The sequence below is a fragment of the Struthio camelus genome, chromosome 9 (genome assembly GCF_040807025.1).
Source record: "Struthio camelus isolate bStrCam1 chromosome 9, bStrCam1.hap1, whole genome shotgun sequence".
NCBI lineage: Eukaryota > Metazoa > Chordata > Aves > Struthioniformes > Struthionidae > Struthio > Struthio camelus.
The window spans coordinates 5,473,956-5,493,359 of NC_090950.1; the positions used below are offsets into that span (position 1 = coordinate 5,473,956).

At 48.5% G+C, this 19,404-nt stretch overlaps 3 protein-coding genes and 1 long non-coding RNA gene across 21 annotated transcripts in view; 1 reads left to right on the forward strand and 3 right to left on the reverse strand.

Moving 5' to 3' along the window:
* The window catches only part of ARMC8 (armadillo repeat containing 8), a 76,703-nt gene extending 74,765 nt beyond the window's left edge, over positions 1 to 1,938 (reverse strand). For 2 of the 11 annotated variants that reach the window (XM_068955231.1, XM_068955227.1), the window contains exon 1: positions 197 to 407. In XM_068955231.1, coding sequence (XP_068811332.1) covers positions 197 to 289 — 93 coding nt within the window. In that variant the 5' untranslated portion in view covers positions 290 to 407. Of the gene's footprint in view, positions 1 to 196; positions 719 to 1,652 lie in introns of those variants that run through there. The other 9 variants (XM_068955238.1, XM_068955232.1, XM_068955241.1 and 6 more) reach the window with 9 other exon arrangements.
* Positions 1,939 to 2,922: 984 nt separating this feature from the next.
* Positions 2,923 to 14,458, reverse strand: DBR1 (debranching RNA lariats 1). 2 transcript variants are annotated; one of them, XM_068955242.1, is made up of 8 exons: positions 14,184 to 14,458; positions 13,966 to 14,090; positions 13,777 to 13,857; positions 11,953 to 12,038; positions 10,492 to 10,716; positions 9,531 to 9,611; positions 7,050 to 7,195; positions 2,923 to 6,493 (listed from the first exon to the last, which is right to left on the reverse strand). In XM_068955242.1, the coding sequence occupies exons 1-8, from the start codon at positions 14,378 to 14,380 to the stop codon at positions 5,815 to 5,817; spliced, it is 1,620 nt and encodes a 539-aa protein (XP_068811343.1). In that variant the 5' UTR covers positions 14,381 to 14,458; the 3' UTR covers positions 2,923 to 5,814. The 2 variants fall into 2 exon arrangements, with proteins under 2 accessions (XP_068811343.1, XP_068811344.1); XM_068955243.1 differs by having other exon boundaries at positions 13,995 to 14,090; positions 14,184 to 14,446.
* Positions 14,459 to 14,517: 59 nt separating this feature from the next.
* LOC104154201 (serine/threonine-protein phosphatase 2A regulatory subunit B'' subunit alpha) overlaps positions 14,518 to 19,404 on the forward strand; it is a 58,248-nt gene continuing 53,361 nt past the window's right edge. For 5 of the 7 annotated variants that reach the window (XR_011142783.1, XR_011142784.1, XM_068954118.1 and 2 more), the window contains exon 1: positions 18,005 to 18,088. The gene's annotated coding sequence lies outside the window, so the exon portion shown is untranslated. Of the gene's footprint in view, positions 16,243 to 18,004; positions 18,089 to 19,404 lie in introns of those variants that run through there. The other 2 variants (XM_068954121.1, XM_068954120.1) reach the window with 2 other exon arrangements.
* Positions 14,646 to 17,277, reverse strand: LOC104154202 (uncharacterized). The gene is made up of 3 exons (XR_696401.2): positions 17,197 to 17,277; positions 15,934 to 16,040; positions 14,646 to 14,753 (listed from the first exon to the last, which is right to left on the reverse strand). It is a non-coding gene; the product is annotated as an uncharacterized lncRNA (long non-coding RNA).

The following is a 19,404-nucleotide window of genomic DNA, read 5'->3' on the forward strand; positions in this document are numbered from 1 at the left end:
GGTCATGCAAGAAGGGGTCTACTTGAGGCATCAGTCCTGTCTTCACTTCAATTTTATTGTGTGTAATTACTACATAAGCAGAAAATCCCTTACAGAAAAAGTTCTTAAGAACAGTTAACGTTGCTCAAGAAGCATACCCACAAGCGAACTCTCAAAAATAAGGAAGCTTGTATTGAGACATTTTTCTGAAACTTACCTTATTGGAAATATTTACATGTTTCAGAGACTCTGTCCTTCTATAAACTGGTCCCCACAATTCCAACACGGACAGCAGCACAACACCCTCCATAACATTCCCCTAGCTACTCTATAACACAAAGTGAACTAACTCTCCTCTCGGCAACAGGACCGTGCTTGCAAGTTAAACGCTTATGCACCAGTGATCTGTCATTCTCTCTGAGAAGCTCCAAAGTTGGAGAAGGAAAGCATTCCAGAAGAGAAGGGTGGGAAAAGGCAAGGGAATTTTCCCTCCAGGTTCTCATGAACACGTGCCAGAGCGCCTCTCCGCTGTCTCAGTTCTTTTTGCCTGCTCAACCTTCTACGAGCCTTCTCCTGTTTTCCCCTTACGAGTTTTCCTTGAAAGGAGCTATAAGGAAGCTGTAAAGTCCTCCTCGCTTTCGGGAGCATCTACACTTGGACTAAGCCTGCTCCTGCCTCCCCCTCCAGATGCTGGAGGTGCCAGCAGCTTCTTGCCTGTAGTCCCACACAAGTCTGAGAGAAAAAGAATCATCTAGAGACTGCAGGCGTCTTGCCTCCAAGAGTACTACTACGTTCTGCCAAATAAATTTGCTTTCAGTTCAGCTTTCACCACGTAACCAAGGACAGCGTTTTTGAGAACAGCAGCGGGCTTTCACCTGCCAGGTCTATATGTTTATACGCAAAAAAAATATTTTGGACTTCAGACCTCCTGCTTCTAACACATCCCGGCTTTCACCCTACTGACTATTAGATCTGTAGCCTGGTGAAGAAGGTCGGTCATATGCAGCCAAACAAGTTTTTCCAAAAAAAAAAAAAAAAGTATCGGGGAAAAAAGAAATTTATTGACGTTATCATAGTCTCAGGGTCCTCTTAGCTAGCAGCAAACCGCAGCCAGAGAAGCCCTTAAGCTCTCCGAGGAGCAGCCACGCTGCAGCCCTGGGCGCTGTGCCTCCCCGCGGCGCCGGCGGCCGTGGGAGGCGGGCACCGGGCACCGGCGCCCTCCCCGCAGCGGGGGCCGCGGCAGCGCGGCCAGGAGGGCACACGACCGGCGTTTCGGCCCCGGACAGCCCCCCGCCCCCCCACACCGCCGCCGTTCCCCCACGCGGCCGCTCGGCGCTGCGGCTCCGCTCGCCGGCCGCGAGTTGCCGCGGGCCCGGGAGGTTCACGGCGGGGCGCCTGCAGACGCCGAGCCGCCCCCCCCCCCACCCAAAAGGGAGGTGAAAACCCCTTCGTTAAAGGTTAAATCCGGGCGCGTTTCACTGTCAGACGAGCCGAACTCTCCAGGAAGCGGCCGGGGGCCGCCCCGGCAGGGCGGCACGGCAGCGGCCCGGGGGAAAGCCGCCCGCCCGGCCCGCGGCCCCCCCCTTCACCCCGCACACAAAGCGGGGCCGCCGCGAAGGCCAAGGTCAGGCCGGGCCCGGGGGCGGGGGCGGGGCGGGCCGCGCGGCACTCACCGAGAGGACGCTCATGCGGAGCGGCGCCTCCAGCACGCACGCCATCTTGGCGGACGCAGCAACTCCGGCGGCGGCGCCCTCAAGCCCGCGCGCGCGCCGCCGCTGCCGCCGCCACCACCGCCGCCGCCGGCGGGCACGGCCACATCGCGGAGCGCGGCGCCGCCGGGGCGGGGGGGGCGGGGGGGGGGGGAGAAGAGGGGAGGGGCGGGGCGCCGCGGACCTCGCGCCCAGCGAATCGGCCGACGCCGAAACCCCGCTACCTTCCGCGAGCCCGCGCCGCCGCGCCTGCGCCGCCAGCGCGCCACGGCAAGCCGCAGGGCGGGCACCTTCCCCCCGCCACACCTCCGCCCGCGCATGCGCCCGCCGCCGCCACCACAGCCGCCTCTCCCGCGCCGGCCCGTGAGTCAGGCGGGCGGAGCGCGCAGGCGCGGCGCGCCGTTACGGGGGCCCAAAGGAGGGGGAGAGGGGAGGGGCGGGCCCCGCGCAGCACGATAACGCCGGGCGAGAGGCGCTGCTGCAGCAGCTCGCCGGGGGCCTCGGTCCCGCAGCCGCTCAGCGCCAGGGCAAAGCTTACCTACCCGCCGAGCCGCTCGGGAAGGCACCTGGGCGGCAACGGGGGCCCTGCCGCTGCTCCTCCTCTCGCTGGGGGAGGCGGCGGCGGCTGAGCTCTTAGCTGAGGCAGCCCCCGCTGCCGTCTTCCTCATCCGCGGGGCAGGAACGGCAGCGGGACTTTCGAGGGAGCCCCTCGGTCTCCTCCTGCGCGGCCCTAAGGCCCCGAGGGCAACGCCAGCACTCGGCAGCCTGACTAAACCCCCGTCCTCGCTCCACGAGGGCCCAGGTAATCCGGTGAGGTGCCTTCCTGACTGCCGCCGCTCTGCAACAAGCAACGAGGCTTCGCTTTATCTGCCTCTGCTCTGACTGGCCTGGGGGAAAGTCATGGCTTCTTCTGACATAATCTTGTTGCGGTTTTGGGGGGGGGGGGGGGAGTTGTAGTGAAAACCTCAAGAAAAAGCAGGAATTTATCCAGTTTGGCTGTAGCTTTCCGTAAGAGCTGATATTTTGGTATTAGTCCTCCTGTATTTCGTTCCTTGAGATGTGGGGACGTCATTACTCCTGAAGACAGCACTGAATGGGGGCGGGAAGGTAAAACCACCCCAGGTCAGGGTTCACTTAAGTCTTCATTTTTGCTATTGTAAGGTAACTGTTAAACCCAAGTTTGCCAGCTGTTAGCAGAGATTCTGCAGAGGATAACAGGGGAGCACAATAAACGTTTTAAGATGCTTTCAGAAGTTAACTTTAATAGCAGCTGATGTTTGCTTTAACTTGAAAAATATTCCACTTCTCAAGAAAAAGTAGTTATACCCCTTTTCTTAGTTTGTTGCTCTTTGCGTAGATTTAATATAACATGCTCTGAACAAAATACTTGTGTTAGCCACTTTTCTCAAGCACTTTATAGATAACAGTAAAAACGTTTTCAAACTAAAGGCAAGTCTCATATACTGAACAATGTGATTATGGCCTGTACCACAGTCTCATGGAGATGAGCATTTTCCAGATATTTCTCACTAAAATCAAAGAGAGTCAAAAAATTGCAAAGACTTTTAAAACTTTTTAAAGAGGGATGAAGACTCTGGATCTTAAGAGCCAATTGAACTGATTATCAGCCTTTCCTACTCTTCTACATACTTGTTGGAATTTATGGTCGTCTTTACTGGAGAGGCTTCAAATTCAGTACTGCAATTGAGTTCTACATGCAGCAGAGAACCCTGCTGACAGGGAAAATCCATAGTGGATGAGAGCACAGTTAGAGATGGGTACTTTAAATTGCAAAGAGGATGCAACTGAAAGAAAGAGCATAGCAACTCTATAAAGATCAGACACAGGTTGTACTCCAACATTTTTTATGGTAAGTACATTTACCATCTGCACCCTGCTCAGTGGGTGCTGAAAAACTTCATTAAAAGAAAAATAAAATCTTTGAAGATTTAAAAACCAGCATTCTACCTTGGCAAAACCTCCTGCTTTCTAGAGAGCCAAAATACATTTATCAGAAAGGAAAAGACATTTACTTTAAAAATCATATGGAATCAGACTAAAAGTCTATCAAATATAACCAACATCTTCCACTCCAGTTCATGTAGAATTAGACAGTTGAATATCAGGCTCAGATTTTTTCAGAGGCTATTCAGGCTCCTTCCAGAATTTACGCTTAAAATTTCCTCTGCCCCCTCAGAAAGATGAAATAAAGTATTTCCATGATAGTCCCAGATCACGCGAAAACATAGGTATAGTTAAGATCTTAGGAACAGACCCAGGACCCTTAAAGATATCCCTCAGCTATCTTCAGTAACCTAGCTGACAGTTCACAGCTATTTGGGATAAGCTGAAGGTTATACTAAGTTTCCACTTTTTTTTTTTTTTTTTTTAAATCACATCTTACAACTCTTCAGTGAGTGTTCTGACAGATGAGCAGGTATAGAGAGATACAAGAGCAGTATTAACAAAGCCCAGCTAATCATTTAATACACAAGATAGTGTTCCCTGGAAAAAAAAAACAAACAAAAAACCCAGGATGCTAAAGCTGGTAATCAAGACTGTGGAGAACTTTAATTTTGGCATTTCCTAGCTCTTGAATACTTGTATGCATTTAGGTTTCATAGTTAAGTGCTGACAGGAGAGAAACAGAGGCTAGATGAATGCCAGAATCTGAAACTGATTCTGACCTGGACCTATGATCTAATAGGTTCTATTAGTTTCCCTGCTACAGCTCATTCTCACTAATCCGTGACAGTTGTGGCTCCTTGTCCAAATCCCTGTTCCAATAAAGATGCTATCTTCTCCACAGTGCCTAGGCCTTAGAGGGGTAAGAGCACATGGGAGTTGCTTCTTGTCTCAAAAGCAGACCTAGCAGCACAGTCATGAGGAAGGCCTGCTCTATCCAGACTCCTAGAAAGTGCAGCACAGACTGCCTGCAGAACTTGGCTGTAAGACTAATGACTATGACTACTTCTATGCTATACTTATTGAAAACATTGGCATGTTCATGAATTCGGCAAGTTTTATCATCTTAACAACCTTTTAGACCCAAAGGAGCGTAGTCTGCTTGCTAATAATTTGGGGCAAACAAGAAGAGTGAAAAGAACATTTGCTGCTTCAGAGAGGACCAGTTTCCTGGCAGCTCCTGTTCTCCTCAGCTGAAGTTTATGAAGATGCTTTAGGAGACTCCAGACCAAGTTATAAGAATTAGGCAAGTTATTCACCAGAGAAAAGTGAAACAGGCTAACGGTATCCATTGCTTTCTCAAGCAATTTATAAACATCAATCCTGTTATATGAAAATGGAACATAGCCCTACTTAGTAAGGATTGAGACAATGATGGTGTTCACATGTAAGAAGCTGTTCATCCTAACTAGTTACATTTTAGTTTTGAGAGATGTTTCTGAAGTTTTGAGACACGGCACACAAGTGAATTTTTAAGAGATGATTTCTTCCATGGTCCCAATAAAACTGTCATGCTTGGAATTAAGAGATTAGGTTTTCTGCCAGAACTGTAATTAAAAGCCAGTATTGGATATGCACTGTTGTTTATGATTCCTAAGTTTTTCTATGGCATATGGAATATCACCAGTTCCAGAGACAAAAACAAAAGAATTCTTCACTCTTCTTCTACTGCCATTTTGTTATCCCAAAAAGTCTACCTCCAAATTTAGTTCAGAGTCATTGCTTACGCTACTTGGTATTAAAACTTAGGTGTAAAACAAAAACAAAGGCAATAAAATAGACCATTCAGTCTCATAAGTCAGACATCCTCTCACTTCAACGTGACTTAGTTTAAAAGTTTTCCTCTTGTTAAAGAAATATGGTAAATCTTGTACTGCAGAAGTAGTAATATACACCAATAACCAAGAATTGAAGCAAAATCAACTGATTATACACAAGCTTTAAATCCTTTGACAAGGTACTTCGTTGGAAAAGGTTGCTTCCAACTTAGATGTTTAATCCAGCTAAGTATTCTTCCCTGCGAGAGGTACCTACAGCCCATTGCAGCTTAAAGTAACATGACTAAGATCAAATACTGTTAAAAGCATAAGAAGTTCACTGCAGCTCTCACCATCGTCCCATAAAAAGGGTAGGGAGAGAACTTAGTTATACAGCATATGAATTATTCTGTTTTATCTTCATCCTCTGCAGCATAGATAGCTTGATTCCTTCTCTTAATTTTTTTCATGCCACTGTTCCCATTTTCATTACAACCAATGCGCTTTAAAGATCTCTCATTCAAGCTCTTCTCTTCCATCTGCTTATTTGCCCCAGATTTCTCCAGTTCCTCGTTATTGGAGTCCATAGCATCATCAGATGATACCACCATGGAATCTGGCATGATCCTGATGTCAGAAAAACTTGCAGAGAAGTCAGGAGGATGATCAGGGGAAGGATCTACAGAACATGTACTCAAGTCCTCATCACCACCTTCTTCATCCAGCATTATTTCATCTGGGTTAATGGATGAAAGCCCAGAATTATCTGTATTATATTCGCTGGGTTCCTCTGCTGACCCAGTACTGTCCATCTCCTCCTCCTCCTCCTCCTCTTCATATTCTCCACGTACTGAGCCCTCTTCTTTCGCTTGCTGGATCCTGCCATTGATGTCAGTGAGGCCAAACTGGGCACAAAATTCAGTGGTCTGTGGATTGATGGTATGAACTGGTTCCATGTGTTTTTGGGGCTTACTGGGATCATAACAAGCAGCTGTCAGTGTGAAGTTGCAGGGAATTTTGAGGTTATGATTCAGCTCTTCTAACACTTCTTTGATGGCTTCTTCTGTCACACTGTAATCCCACCTAAATAAGTGTATGAAGTTACCACAAGTGCAGTTAGGCAATATTTTCTGTTCCTACTGCAAAGAGAAACTTTTATGACAGTGAATTCATCTAGCCACAGATACCAAACTCCTCAAGTGCTTTTTCAGGAACATATGTTACCTTTGGTTAATGCTGACATTTCCCTCTCCTCTAAGGATTTGTATATTATGTCAACATACCCAATAAACATTTACTATCCTAATCTAGGAATCCAGCCAGATTTTCAGCTCACAGTGCAACTGACAAGATTATCCACATATTTTTTTTAAATAACTGCAGCCACGTATTCCCCACTGCAAAATGGTCATATCCACTTTTTTTTTTTTTTTTTTTTTTTAGAAAAATGTAACTGCCCATACAGAGCAGTAAAGAAGTTTTATTCTCCAGAGTACAGCTCTTGTCACCAGCCCCTTTGTTTTCCAAGGCATTTGTCTAGTCCTGTAGACAGTCTGCAGAACAGACAAATATAACAATAAGATAAGCATAATTCCAGCCCAGGAAAAGCATATTTCACTCTACTTTGCCTCCTACTTACTTTGCATGGAGGCCATTATTTTCAGGCATATTCCAGGAACTCTGAGTCACGTTAATGAGACTGTTGGTAGCCTTGAGGACTGCAATCCACTCCGCATCATACTCAAGTGAGCCACTTGCATTAGGATCATGTTCTATGTCTATTATCTTTAAGGAAAAAAAAAGGCAAAACAGATGAAGTGAATTATTTTATCATTTCTGTCAAAAGAAAAGTTTGAAGTGCTACTTTCATGGTACAGTTTTAAGTAAGTTTGAGGTATACCGAGCTAATGGTCTCAAATAAGTCCTCTCAAGGCAGCTCTACATATAAATTTATAGCAATAATGGAATAAGGAAAGACAGTCAACAATGGTAAAAAAAAAAAAAAAAAAATGCAACCTCTGTAACCCTTCTGTACTTTAGCTTACAGCAATTAAAAAGCTGAACACCCTTCTCTTTCTGCTGACAAATACTGGACAGTTACTCAACTTAGAAAACAATTTGCTACCCATGAGTTCATTCCCTTTTCTTAAGCAGCAGCACATCAAGAACTGGTAGCAACACAGTTATTCCACTGTGTAAACACATGCTCTTAATATAGCAATGAGGATAAAATAAAATTATTTTAAACTCTTTCAGCAGCTGATGAACCAAATCACTGTCCTCAGTGACATTTACCCAATTCAACCTATTCAGATTAGCCACAACTGAGCTAGTCAGCTCTGATTTTAAAAAATTCATAAAGCAATTTAACCTTTTAAAGTAGTTTTTAAAAGTGTCCCAGACACAGTTTAAACCAGAGCTACAAAGTTGGATCACCATGCTGGTGGAAGGAAGAAAGGTAGCATTCCTCCAGGCCAGTTTCGCTACAGGATTTTAAATGCAGACCAGCACCCCAGCATATCTTTTCATAGCAAAGGTCTACCTTCAGACTCTCCCAACTTCAAAGACATCTAGGGCAAATGGATCCTACCACACATCCCAAAAAACAGATGATGAATCATCTTTCCTTTAAGTTGATAAATAAAAGCTACTTTAAAGGAAGACTACTAAAACGCTCAACAGCCTTTGAAGAATATGCTGCGTCAGCACCTCCCTCTTAAAGCAAAGGATGTTAATTTTAGCACCTTTACAGATGGCGGTGCAGGCAGCACATGCAGGCCATGCACATAAACACCGCTCTGCACTTGGCAAATCGTCTCCTAAGCCAGTTCCAGCTTCGGTTCACGTTCTTAACATAGCCTTTTTCAGAGCACATTAGAATAGCCTAACCTTGAAGCAAAGGCACAGCTAGTATACCCGACAGGCACATCCGAAAGGCCAGGCATCAACAGCAAGACATTTTTGGATCACTGCTGGTTTTGATCTTTCAATACCTGGACAAAAAACTGTAGACAACCTGACCTATGTTTTGGGGGTTACCATAATCCATACTAATTTGACCCTCAGGAGGCAGGAGCATTAGACTGCCTGGGACTTTATGGGTTGTTGAATCCAAACAGGCATTACTTGAGCTGATGAATTGGGCTGTGGGAAAGACTTTGCCATCTTACTGTTTCCAAATGTTATTCCTCACGGGTTAGGAGCTTCTGTCTTAACTTCTAGGCTAAAGCCTCATTCGCAACCTACCTTACCCATCCATTCTAGTCCTTTACTTGTACAGATTCCCTTCCCCTTGCATGCTGATGGCTTAATGCTTCCCATAAGTAAAACCTAAATAATGGCCTTCTGGCATTTGCAAAAGAAAGGCTCTTCCCCTTGTACACGTATCTCTCCTCTAGACCACCTCAAGCTTTAAATCCAGTCTCTTAAAGAGAACTGTGCAGTGTTTCACAAGGGGTCTCAGCCTGACCTTGTCTACGTGAAATTTCACCCGTCTCTCAGTCCCCACAGATTGACCTATGAATTGTTCTTCATCAGTGAAGATACCATAAGGACACACCCTTTGACACCTACCGTTGAAAATCCCCATAACCTAGATCTAGCCGCTGCCCTTCCTAGCCAAGATATACACCAAACAAGGAAGTATGGCCATGCTTCTAGGAAGTTGCATCAATTCCTGCTGGAATCCACAGGACTGAAAGCAAGTTATAGTACTCAACCCTATCTGAATCGGTCAGTCCAGATCCCTACGTGACCCTAAGTGGTATAGGAAAGGAGCAGAAGAGCCTCAAGACAGTCTTTCTTCTTAGATTTCTTCTTAGATACGTTTGTCAAAAGAGCTTGAGAGGAGATTCAGTTCAGGATAAAGTTGAGCTACTTCTCCAGTTAAGTCAGCTACTCGTTCTAAGGCAAAAGAAGATGGTAGGAATAAGCAAACACCACCCCTGCTTGGTTCAAGGCAATATTATAGAAAGACCATTCCACACGTGCACCATTCCTAGTTGCTTTCCAAATACCCCATTTATCAGAACCATTCCTCAGCTTTTATCTGAGCACACACTTTGCAGTCCAGACAAGTGAAGCACTTAGAAAGTAAAAACACACTGTACGTGGTCATCACCTGCAGAAAGTCTCTGTGAGGCAGACATTTATCCAGAGCAAGAAATTTTGTTGCTTTTGGTAGCTCTTCTTTGGAGGTTGCCTAGGAAACAAGCAGCATTAACACTGCCATTAATACTTATTGAAATATGTATAACTTGATTAAAATGGTCAGAGAGAATTAAAGGCATGATTTAGACAGAAAAAGAGCTTCTGAAGTAGAGAAGCATCATGTGATATTACAGAGGGATGAAGAGAAAGAGGAAAAGACTTCAGCAGCATTCTAAGAGGAAGTTGGATGTAGACGTTAACAAGATTAAGCAAGAGCCACAGGTCTCCCTCAACCAAGGCAGCTGAGCATACTTAACCTTGATGCCAAAAGAAAAGCTTTAACATAATTAGAAAAAGACTGGTTGCGTTAGGAAGGGCTAGAGTTACATTTTAGCAAATAAATAGCTTGCAAATAGGAGTAGCAGGTGATGCCACTTTCAGGAACAACTTAAATCAACCAAAAGAAGTCTGAACCTATGGGAGCTTTTTGGTTTTATCTAAATAGCCTGGATAACTTCATCTCCCAAGCTTTGTTTCAGGCACCCTCCCATTCCAGTTAACCCACTGTCTTCCTTTGAGTCACTTGCTGCCCTTCTCTATCACTTTACTTCAAAACTTGTCTCCTTTCCCAATAAAGCGTTTACAAGGGTACCTTTGCTATAAATTTAAAAATCAAGAAGTTTCAAGTTCAGCAGTTAGCCATTTCGTGCTGTCTCTGAAGATTAGGTAGTCACCCCACTGATTTAACACATCTGTTCTACTTACATAAGGTAGTAGTCTTAAGACTACTTAATGTCTTGGGGCTTACCTCAGCTGAGTTTTAATAACTGAGTGAAAACATTAAGAACAGTTACTTTTCTGGACATGACTACCTGCACTAGAATTCTTAAATGCACTTGGGATACATACTTTCTTGACTTTTTTCTCCTTACCTGGTGTTGCATGAAAGCTGCAAATTTCACATGAAGATGTGCTGAAAACCAATAGGTGGGTTTCAGATGCTGCAGAAGCTCTGAAGCAGCAGGGCTTCCTAGCGTGTTGCTCTCCACTTCTTGACGGAAGAAGGATTTCATTTTAAGAAGCTGTTTCTTGTTCCCATAGTGATATATGCTCCTTGGCCAATCATGTGACATAAATATATCCATTGGACGTTTTAACTATCAAGCCAAAAATGCATATAAGTAAAACACATATTTAGAACAAGTTTCAAATTTACACAGCACAAAATACCACTTGTGTAACAGCAGGTGTTCTATCTCAGATCAGATAGCTAACTGTGACTTACAGCCTCACTTTTTAAAGCAATGAAGTTACACCAGTAAGCACAATCTTCCAGGTGGCCTTTGAAGTTATCAAAGGACTCCAGTCCCCACAGTCTGCGCTACACTTTCTCAAGACAGCAAGCTGTGCTTTATATATACTGCCTTATAAGAGATACCAGAACATCTCTATACGTGTCAGACACTCAGAATAAACGCTTGAAATTACAGCTGTGGAGAAAGTTCTTGCCACACCAAAGTCGTCATCTTCCCCACAAAATTTAAGAGCTTTGTTTAAAAGGGATAATGGCTGTGTGTGATACTCCTCCTCAAAGGAAGCACCAGTCTCAATGAAACAAGTACATCTTGGTTCAATATTCAGCATATTTTCATCAGTTGTATCAGACCACACCTCTAGCAGAAACCTGAGTCCAGCTAGTATGAAACTCACAGAAAAACGCATCATATCCTTCACAGGAAGAGCAAACCTTTATCCTTGCATCTACTGAACAGGTAAGTGCACAACTGCAACCTGAAGAATCATTCACAAGATGCTTATAAAAGCATGCATTCACACCACAATCTCGGACAAACAGTGTGATCCCTTGTGACAAAGCAGGGAGTAGTCCATGGCTCAATAGTAAAGTTAATCTGGCCTTTGGGCTGCTAGCCCTGGGTCAAAAATGCTTTAACCACAGGAATTTGGCATCAGCTCACTCTACTGGTTCAACTTCTGCATATTTTGACTAGTTAACTTTGTACCAACCAGGCTTTAAGTTAGACAAGGTAGCACCCATCTTCCTACACCTAACATAAACCTAGAACAAATGCATGTAGCTGAAGCACCTCCCACACTGTGAGATTTGTTTTTTAATAGGTTAAAACAACAAAAAAAACGCACACATGCCGCCTGTGCCCGATTCGAATCAGATTTGTACTGCTAAGCAAAACAGTGGAGCAGACACGTAGCAGGAACAACTGCAGAATCACAGCCAGCATAAATGGGTCTGTCAACATTATATAATGTTGCAGAAGAGTCTCAGCTATATAATAGTATACTGTTCAGAATAGCTTTAATATCTATTTCTCAATTAATGAAAATCATTTTTTACTTTTGTTAAAATTTTCACTAACCTGCTTGAGTTTGAAGACTTCAATATTCCTCACGTGGTAAGCACTTCTTATTGTTTGCTGGTTGTAAGGTGGACACTCAAAGTGGCCTGAAACATAGAAGAAAGAATACTTGCCTGCATCAACAATTGCCTCCTAACACTGTTTGCAAGCTAACCTCTTGGGGTCATACAGACATCTAGAGCAACGTCAAACACAAGGCTCCTAGTCACTGAAGGAGATGCTGCATTTCCTCTACAGAAGGCTTACACCAACAGTCTGCTAACTCCTTTCATGCACGCAGCAAGTATATTCTAAAAATGTGTCCACAACAATGTACACTTCTTCCAGTCGCTCTCTTACTTTTCCAAATGTAGAGAATACAGTAATCTTGTTTCCACAACTGGAAGCTAGGAGTTTGACTCCAACGCTTAAAACTCAGGAACTGTCTGAAACAAGTAACTTCAGTAGAAAGACTCGAGTGCTTTATTCCTGAATGAGGCTTTGTACCACTCAGGTGAGATAACACCTCCCATTACTTCACCACAGCCCTTACCTTCACAGTTACGCCAGCATAGCCACATGCCATCGCGTATGTGGAGAGCTGTTCACTGCATAGCCACGCGACATAGATAGCTATTACTTGAGCCAGTTCCCATGGCCACACATCCCATGATACTGGCACAGCCAAAGAACATATGATGAACAAGAAAAAGACTGGCATTACCTTAGAGAAGGGACAGTGCACCTCTCTATAGGAGGGGTCAATAGGCAGAACATAGGTCACAAGAGTTTATTGAAAAGAGGTGTAAGCTAAAAAGGTCATGAGGCACTGCATCAGATCTGACTCCCAGACTCAGGCCACTGATGCTATGATTTCATGTGTTTCTTCAAGAACCAACTATGAAAGCACAGCTTGCCAGATTCAGCAGCAGCTTAGAGTGTCACGTCTGGTACTGTCCCAGGTACCGCAGACTCTGGAAAGGCAAAAATGTTCCCTTACCAAGGGGAATCTAGTCTACAAGAAAAATAAGTATCCGGCAGAGCTCCAACATAGTCTGAAGGATGAACAGCAGGATTACATTTTTAGTAGCTAGCACTATTACGAAAGAGCCTAATATCCCATGAGCAATATTCAGGTAAGCAAGCTGTCTGCTCGACAATGACATTTAATTAGCATTAATATATTAAACAGAATCATCAACTGTCTCAGAAGAGTAGTTTATTACTTTGCAGCATGAAAGCCACCTGCAAAGCTTCTCTGAAGCAGTATCTTATGAAAGACAGCATTCACAGTACAGTAATTACAAATAAGAAACCGTTATCCCATGTGTCAAGGGGATCAGAAAGACTAATCATCTTCTACCATTTGCTGACAGCACCTAACATTTGTGATCGGATCTCTGACCACCCAGGGAGACCCTTCAAGGGAGGGCTCTTGAATGCACATACACATATCTGGAGGAAACAATCTGACACTAAGCCTCAGCTCAGGACAGCACATTTGTATGATATCCCACTTATAAATTGCCTGTTTTACACAAGAAAAACCAAGAAGTCTTACATTAGATGCTAAAAGGGCCCTGCCAAGGAAGAATCAAGACTGTCCCAACCATAACACTCAAAGGGAGCGTTTGCTTCCTAACATGGTCAGCAGGCAGCTACCATAGTACCGCCCACCTCCAGAAAGCCACAGAAATCCACATGTAAAGCCAAGGGAGGCTTCCAGTGTCAGAAGTCAGTTCCCAAGTTATGAGGGGGGTGAGCCAGAGCCTCCTGCCGCGGCTGGGAGCTGCTTCTGTGGCCGCTCGTGCGCCGGGCCACTCCACCACGGCCTCCCCACTGTACCTTTCCGGTAGTCGTGAGACTTGAAGATGCCCGAGATGCCGCCGATCCTCACACCGCGGAACCGCACCACACCTGCGTAACCTAGGGGAGACGGGAGGGTAGCTCGTCACGACGGGGGCCAGCCGGGGCCCGGGCCAGGGGCAGGGGCGCCCGCGGCCAGCACGGCAGGAGCAGGCAGCCGAGCCCTACCGAGGTAGTAGATGTTGGGCGCCACCCACCCGCCGTACGGCAGCTCCTGCAGGTGGTTGGACGCCTCATGGTTGCCGCCGATGAAGATGGTGAGCACCGGGGCCTTCCTCTCGCCGGAGTAGTACCTGCGGGGAGAGGACACCGCTGGAGCGGGCGGGCCGGGCCAGGTGCAGCGGGGCGGGGCCGGGCCGGGCCGGGCCGGGCGCGGCGGCACTCACCGGTGGAAGGTCTGCATGTGGCGGTACTTGGCGGGCACGGCCATGCAGCGCAGGTCCGCCTCGTTGCGCACGGCCTGGAAGTCGCCGCAGCAGAGCAGCAGGTCGGGTCGCACGTTGTGCCGCCGCTGCAGCAGCTCCAACGTCTCGTACATCTTGTCCAGGGCGCCATGGCAGCAGCCAGCCACCGCCACCTTCATGGCGGCCGCTCCACCGTGCGCAGGCGCCGCGCGCGCCTTCCGCGTCACCGCGCGCCCGCCCGCCCTGCGGCGCCGAGCCCGCGCAGGCGCGCTGCGGGCCGCGGGGGCGGGGCGCGCGCGCCAGCGGGGCGGGCGGCGGCCCGGGGCTGCGCGGTGCGGCGGGGCGGCTGCGGGCGGCGGCGCGGGCTTCGCGCGCCGGCTGCCCGTGGGCCTGGGCACAGCTCGCGCGTGCAGTCACAGCCGCACATCCCGGCTGCGCCGAGCGCCTGAGGGGACGAGCCGCAGCGCTGAAAGCGACCGTGCTGCTAGCGGGGCACGCCGTTGCAGCGGGGATGTCTCGTGCCGTACGCGGTGGTCCTCCAGGGAGGGAAACCTTCGAGAGGGCAATGAATAAGCGAGGAAAAACTGAGAAATGCAACTGCAAGCATGCGTCCCGATAACTGGGTGTAACGTTGGGCCCTTTGGTAAAGGGATTATCTTTTCACCCAGTGTTTGTACAGCAGCTAGCACACTGGTCCCCAATAAAAAAAGGCCTATCTCCAAATAGGCAGTAGAGTTCTATGAAGTTTTGATGTCTTGTGCAGCGGGGCCCAGCAGAGGGTATGTAAACTGCGTAAGGGGATTCTACGCGCTCCCTGTACACCGCAGAGACCGTTAAGGTGCGTGTCTCCGTGGGCACAGCCAGAGCTAGTGCAGTACTGGCTTTGCCTCTTCCGCAAGCTTCGCGGCCTCAGCCAGGAAGCTGCAGAAGCTTTACTTGTTTCTCATTGTGTGGCACAAAGACTGCAAACTAAGCCACAGTGGAGCAGTTGTAGTACAGAAAGAGTAGTAGCTGTGCATGCTTTTGTATGATACTCATGCCAATAAAAGAGTGGCTATGGGTTTGCAAAGGACACATCAGCCCTACAGTAATACTTTTGTCCCACCAGTTCAGCGTCAAACAAGCATATTTTTAGCATATTCAAGCATTTGTTTCTCATACCTTCCTAAAAAGCAAGGACAGAAACAGACCGTGGCTTTTCCAGTACAACGGCATATGGGACATGGGGAAACCGGACCTCTGTCCTTTAACTTACAGAATGTCAGACGCCCTGCTTTGCAAAGCACCAATTTCCTCATTTTGAAGGGCTGCAAATTGGATCATAGGGTGGTATTTGCGTGTCATGTAATAAAACCACTCCAGACTTTTTCCACTGTTTTTTTTTAAGAGTCTTGAGGGATGGAACAAAATTACAACAACATAGTTAAACATTAACTTGCTACTACTTACCCTGTAATCATGAACTAAGCAGACATTCCCGTTCCCCTACAGTAGCAAGTATTACATAACGGCTTCTCTTTTGATACTAAGAAAATATGAGTATTCTGTAACGTATTTCATAATTTCACCATGTTGGATTACTGTGTATTTCTTGGGGCTTTCATCCAAGACCAGCTGAAGTCAAGGGAAAAGTTCCCCTGCCTTTAGATCCCCACAGGTCTTCAGAGTAGAAATGCACACAGAAGTATTCTTAGAAATAGTCAGCTCTTCCACTAACTTTGCTGAGACATACCTGAGCATACTGTGAGAATTCAGTTTGCCAAATCATCTCTTGGGAAGGTCTTCTACCGTCTGTGGGAAAGTGTAGCTGTCCCTGGCATCTGCCTTGCCTCAGACTTCCTGGAGGGGTGGGGATGGAAAACAGAGGCCCATGAGTCTCTAGAAGATCCCATCCTACCTTCTGGCCATCTTCGGTGGCTTTCCAAGACTGCCAGCAGCTGCCTCCTTGCTCTGCTTCTTCCAGCTGGCCAGGACTTCACTTTTTCCTTCCTGAGACAGCCGTACTGCTCCCCCCCCCAGCCAGCTTTGTCCCCAGAGTCAGGTAAGGTATGCTTGTACTGTAATTGTAAATCCTGGGCTTGTTTCGCACACCCCATGTGCCACTTATCCCTACTGGTGCACAGGTGAGGCTGTATGTTTTCTTTATGTTGTAGCATTTTAATATTTGTACGCTATTCATTATGTGTCTTCATATCCCTAATTTAACTGTGGGTGTTCACTGAGCTCTGAAAATCTGCTCTGAACTTTCCACAGCAGTCAGATCGCTAAGCCCCCGTGGAGGCAGCTGTGGTCTGTGATATGACCGACGTGCAGCTGTCTTCCAGCGCGTGACTAACGCACGTTTGGTCATTAATTGGGCTCTGTGGTCCCCAGTCCCTTGCTCTGATGTGCTTGTGCACGTCTGTGCATGTGACTGGATGCGCAGTCCTACAACAGGGGACCTGCACTTCTCTGAAGTGATTGAACGCACATCCTGTCCTTCGTGACAGGGGAAACAATCGTGAGGCCATGAAGGGAGGGAGAGTCTCAAGAAACAGGCTTGGATCAGTGGATTGTTCTGGTGGGAGGTATTTGGCCTTTTGGCTGTTGCCTGCCCAGTCCAATCAGTAAGGTTTTTTTCCTGATCTGACTGCGATAATGTATAGCCGTGGAAGTAGTTCAGTTTTTCTCTCCAGGGGAATGAAGAATGAAAGGCATCCTGGCTGAGGACGACTGGGTTGCTTCCCTCACCTCTGAAAATGGAATGAGAGAAGCTTTTGGTGACTTTTCCTGCCAAGTGCTTCCTGGCTCCCAAGGAGATGCTAAAATGAGGAGGAGCAGCAGAAGAGAGCCAGTGGGAAACATCTGTAGCTAACTTTTGGGGAGAGATGGAGTAGCTGAGAAGAGAGGTATAAGGGAGAAGTGGTGGAAAGTTTGTGAAGGAGGTGTGTTTGTAAGTGAGGTGTGAAGGACAAATCAAATGCGTCCAGCTGAGAGCTTGAATCACAAGACTCACCTGCAACTCGATGTTTTTGTGCCTCTGGGCACCTTCTCCCTCAGTTTCACGTCTGATAATTGCAGCACAAAAAAACAACCTGCAATGCAACAAAACATGCTCTGTCAATGTAAGGCCCGCTCCAGGCCTAGCTACAGTGGTCTGGCAGCCGCCTTCCCCCTCCCATTGCACTTTGGCTGTCCTCCCTCTCACTTTTTACCTTTTCCTGGAGGCGCCCATCACGCTGTTTTGCTGGAGGACGCTAACGGCCTTAACGCCCAAGAGGGCTGCAAACCTGCCAAAGCCAACAAGCGAGGCAACCTACCCGCCGAACTTCACGAGCGGCTGAGGAAAAACAAAAACCACCCTTCCCCCCCTCCAGAGACGCCGTGCGGTGAACCACAACCCCGCCGAGCCCGGCTGCAGCCCAGAACACGGTCAAGGACCCGCCAGCATTGCTTGTCCCCAGGACGCCTCGGGGCTGAAGCCGGACCTGGCCGGCCGCCGCCTCACGCCGCGGTCGCCTCAGAGCCGAGGGGGCGCGGCCGTTAGGGCGGGGCGCGGCCGTTGGGGCGGGGCGCGGCCGTTGGGGCGGGGCGCGGCGGCCGGCGCGGGTGGGGGGCGGGGCGGGCACGCGCGGCGGGCGCGCGCGGGGTCCTTCCCCCCCCCCCTTCCCCTCACACCTCCCACCCTTCCCCACACCGCGGGCAGCGCCATCGCGGCGGCCGTGGCCTCCCGCTCCGCTCCGAGCCGGGCCTCGAGCTGAGCGCCGCCGCCGCCGCGCTCGGCGGGGCGGGGCGCGGTGCGGCGCGGCGCGGAAGGGGCCGGCCGGCCGGCCGGGGCGGGCGGCAGTGCGCGGCCGGCGGCGGGAGCGGCGGCGGCGGCATGGCACGACGGGGCGCTGCCCCCGCGGGTAGGTGTGGCGCTACCCCGCGGCGGCGCTCGGGGCCGTTTTGGGGAGGGGGGGAGGCCCGCGGGGGCAGGTGCCGGGCGGGCGGCGGCGGCGCTGACAGGGCCCCGCGGCGGCGGCGGCTCCGGAGCGGCGGTTGCGGCACGGCCCTGCCTCCCCCTCCCCGCCGCCCGCCTTTGAGCTGTGAGGAGAGACCCGGGGGCCGCTGCGGGAGCGTGTGACGGGCCGGGGGGCGGTCGCAGCCTCGGAGGGCGGCGGTCTCGGGGGTCGGGGTGGCCCTGCTCCGTTGGCTGCCGTGAAACGGGAGGCTTGACGCTGGGCAAGGCTCACCCCGCGCTTGTCTCGCGTTCGTTATCCTTTCGGTGAACGCCAACCCCGGGCCCCGGGGGGAGCCGGAAACCTTTGGCCTTGCTCCATGCAGCTGCTCCTACCTTGTCGCGAAGGTAGGATACTTCTTTAGGAAGTGTTTCCTAGGTAGCCAGGGAACGTAAATTCCCAAGCAAGAGAGGGAACAGCTTTGGCTAGGCGATCTCCTTGTTTCGCTGGCAGGCAAACCCAAGATTAAGGTGGGCGTAAGCTTGTAAAACCGAGGTTGAATAGCTGATGGAATAACTTACTGAAGGACGTGTTTTACTGGAGCAAGTCCCTCTGAAGGTCATCACAGACTGTACTGGTATCGAGTAATGTAAATATTTTTTAGGCCCAGGACTAATTTTGCTACCTCTGTTCTTCGTACTGAAGGAGGAAGCCCTGGAAGAGGTGCTGTTTTATGCCACCGTCTTTCCTGTAACAGCAGGCTAGTGGAGCAAAGGGAAGATCTAAAGAGACGAGGCAGGTAGTCCCCAAGCTGTCTGCTGCTGAGGTGCTGCCTTTGGTGGTGGTCTCATGGCTTTGCCTTGTACGATCTGATGCCTGCTTCAGGAAATAAGTTTTCCAGTCATTTATGTAAAATAGCCTCCTCCTCTCTTGGCCATTCCCTGTGATTCTCTCAAACGTGGTAGGTCTGTTCTCACAGTTTAGGTAGAGAGAAAGAAAAGTTATTGGAGAGCTTTGAGGAGTTTGTCAGTACTGTTAGACTTCTCTCAGTTTTGTAAAAAACTTTTGGTGCCTGCTGGATTCTGAGGAGCTGCATCGAGAGACACTGTATTTGTTCTTTTTTTTTTTTTTTTAAATGTACCTGAATACAAGCTATTAACATTGCATGTAAGTTCAGATAATCTACGTTTCACGTTGCCATCAGGGAGCTTTAGCTTTATGATTTTATACCGAGAGTCTGTTTCCATTGCCTAGACCTCTGTAACCGCTGTCATGCGTGATAC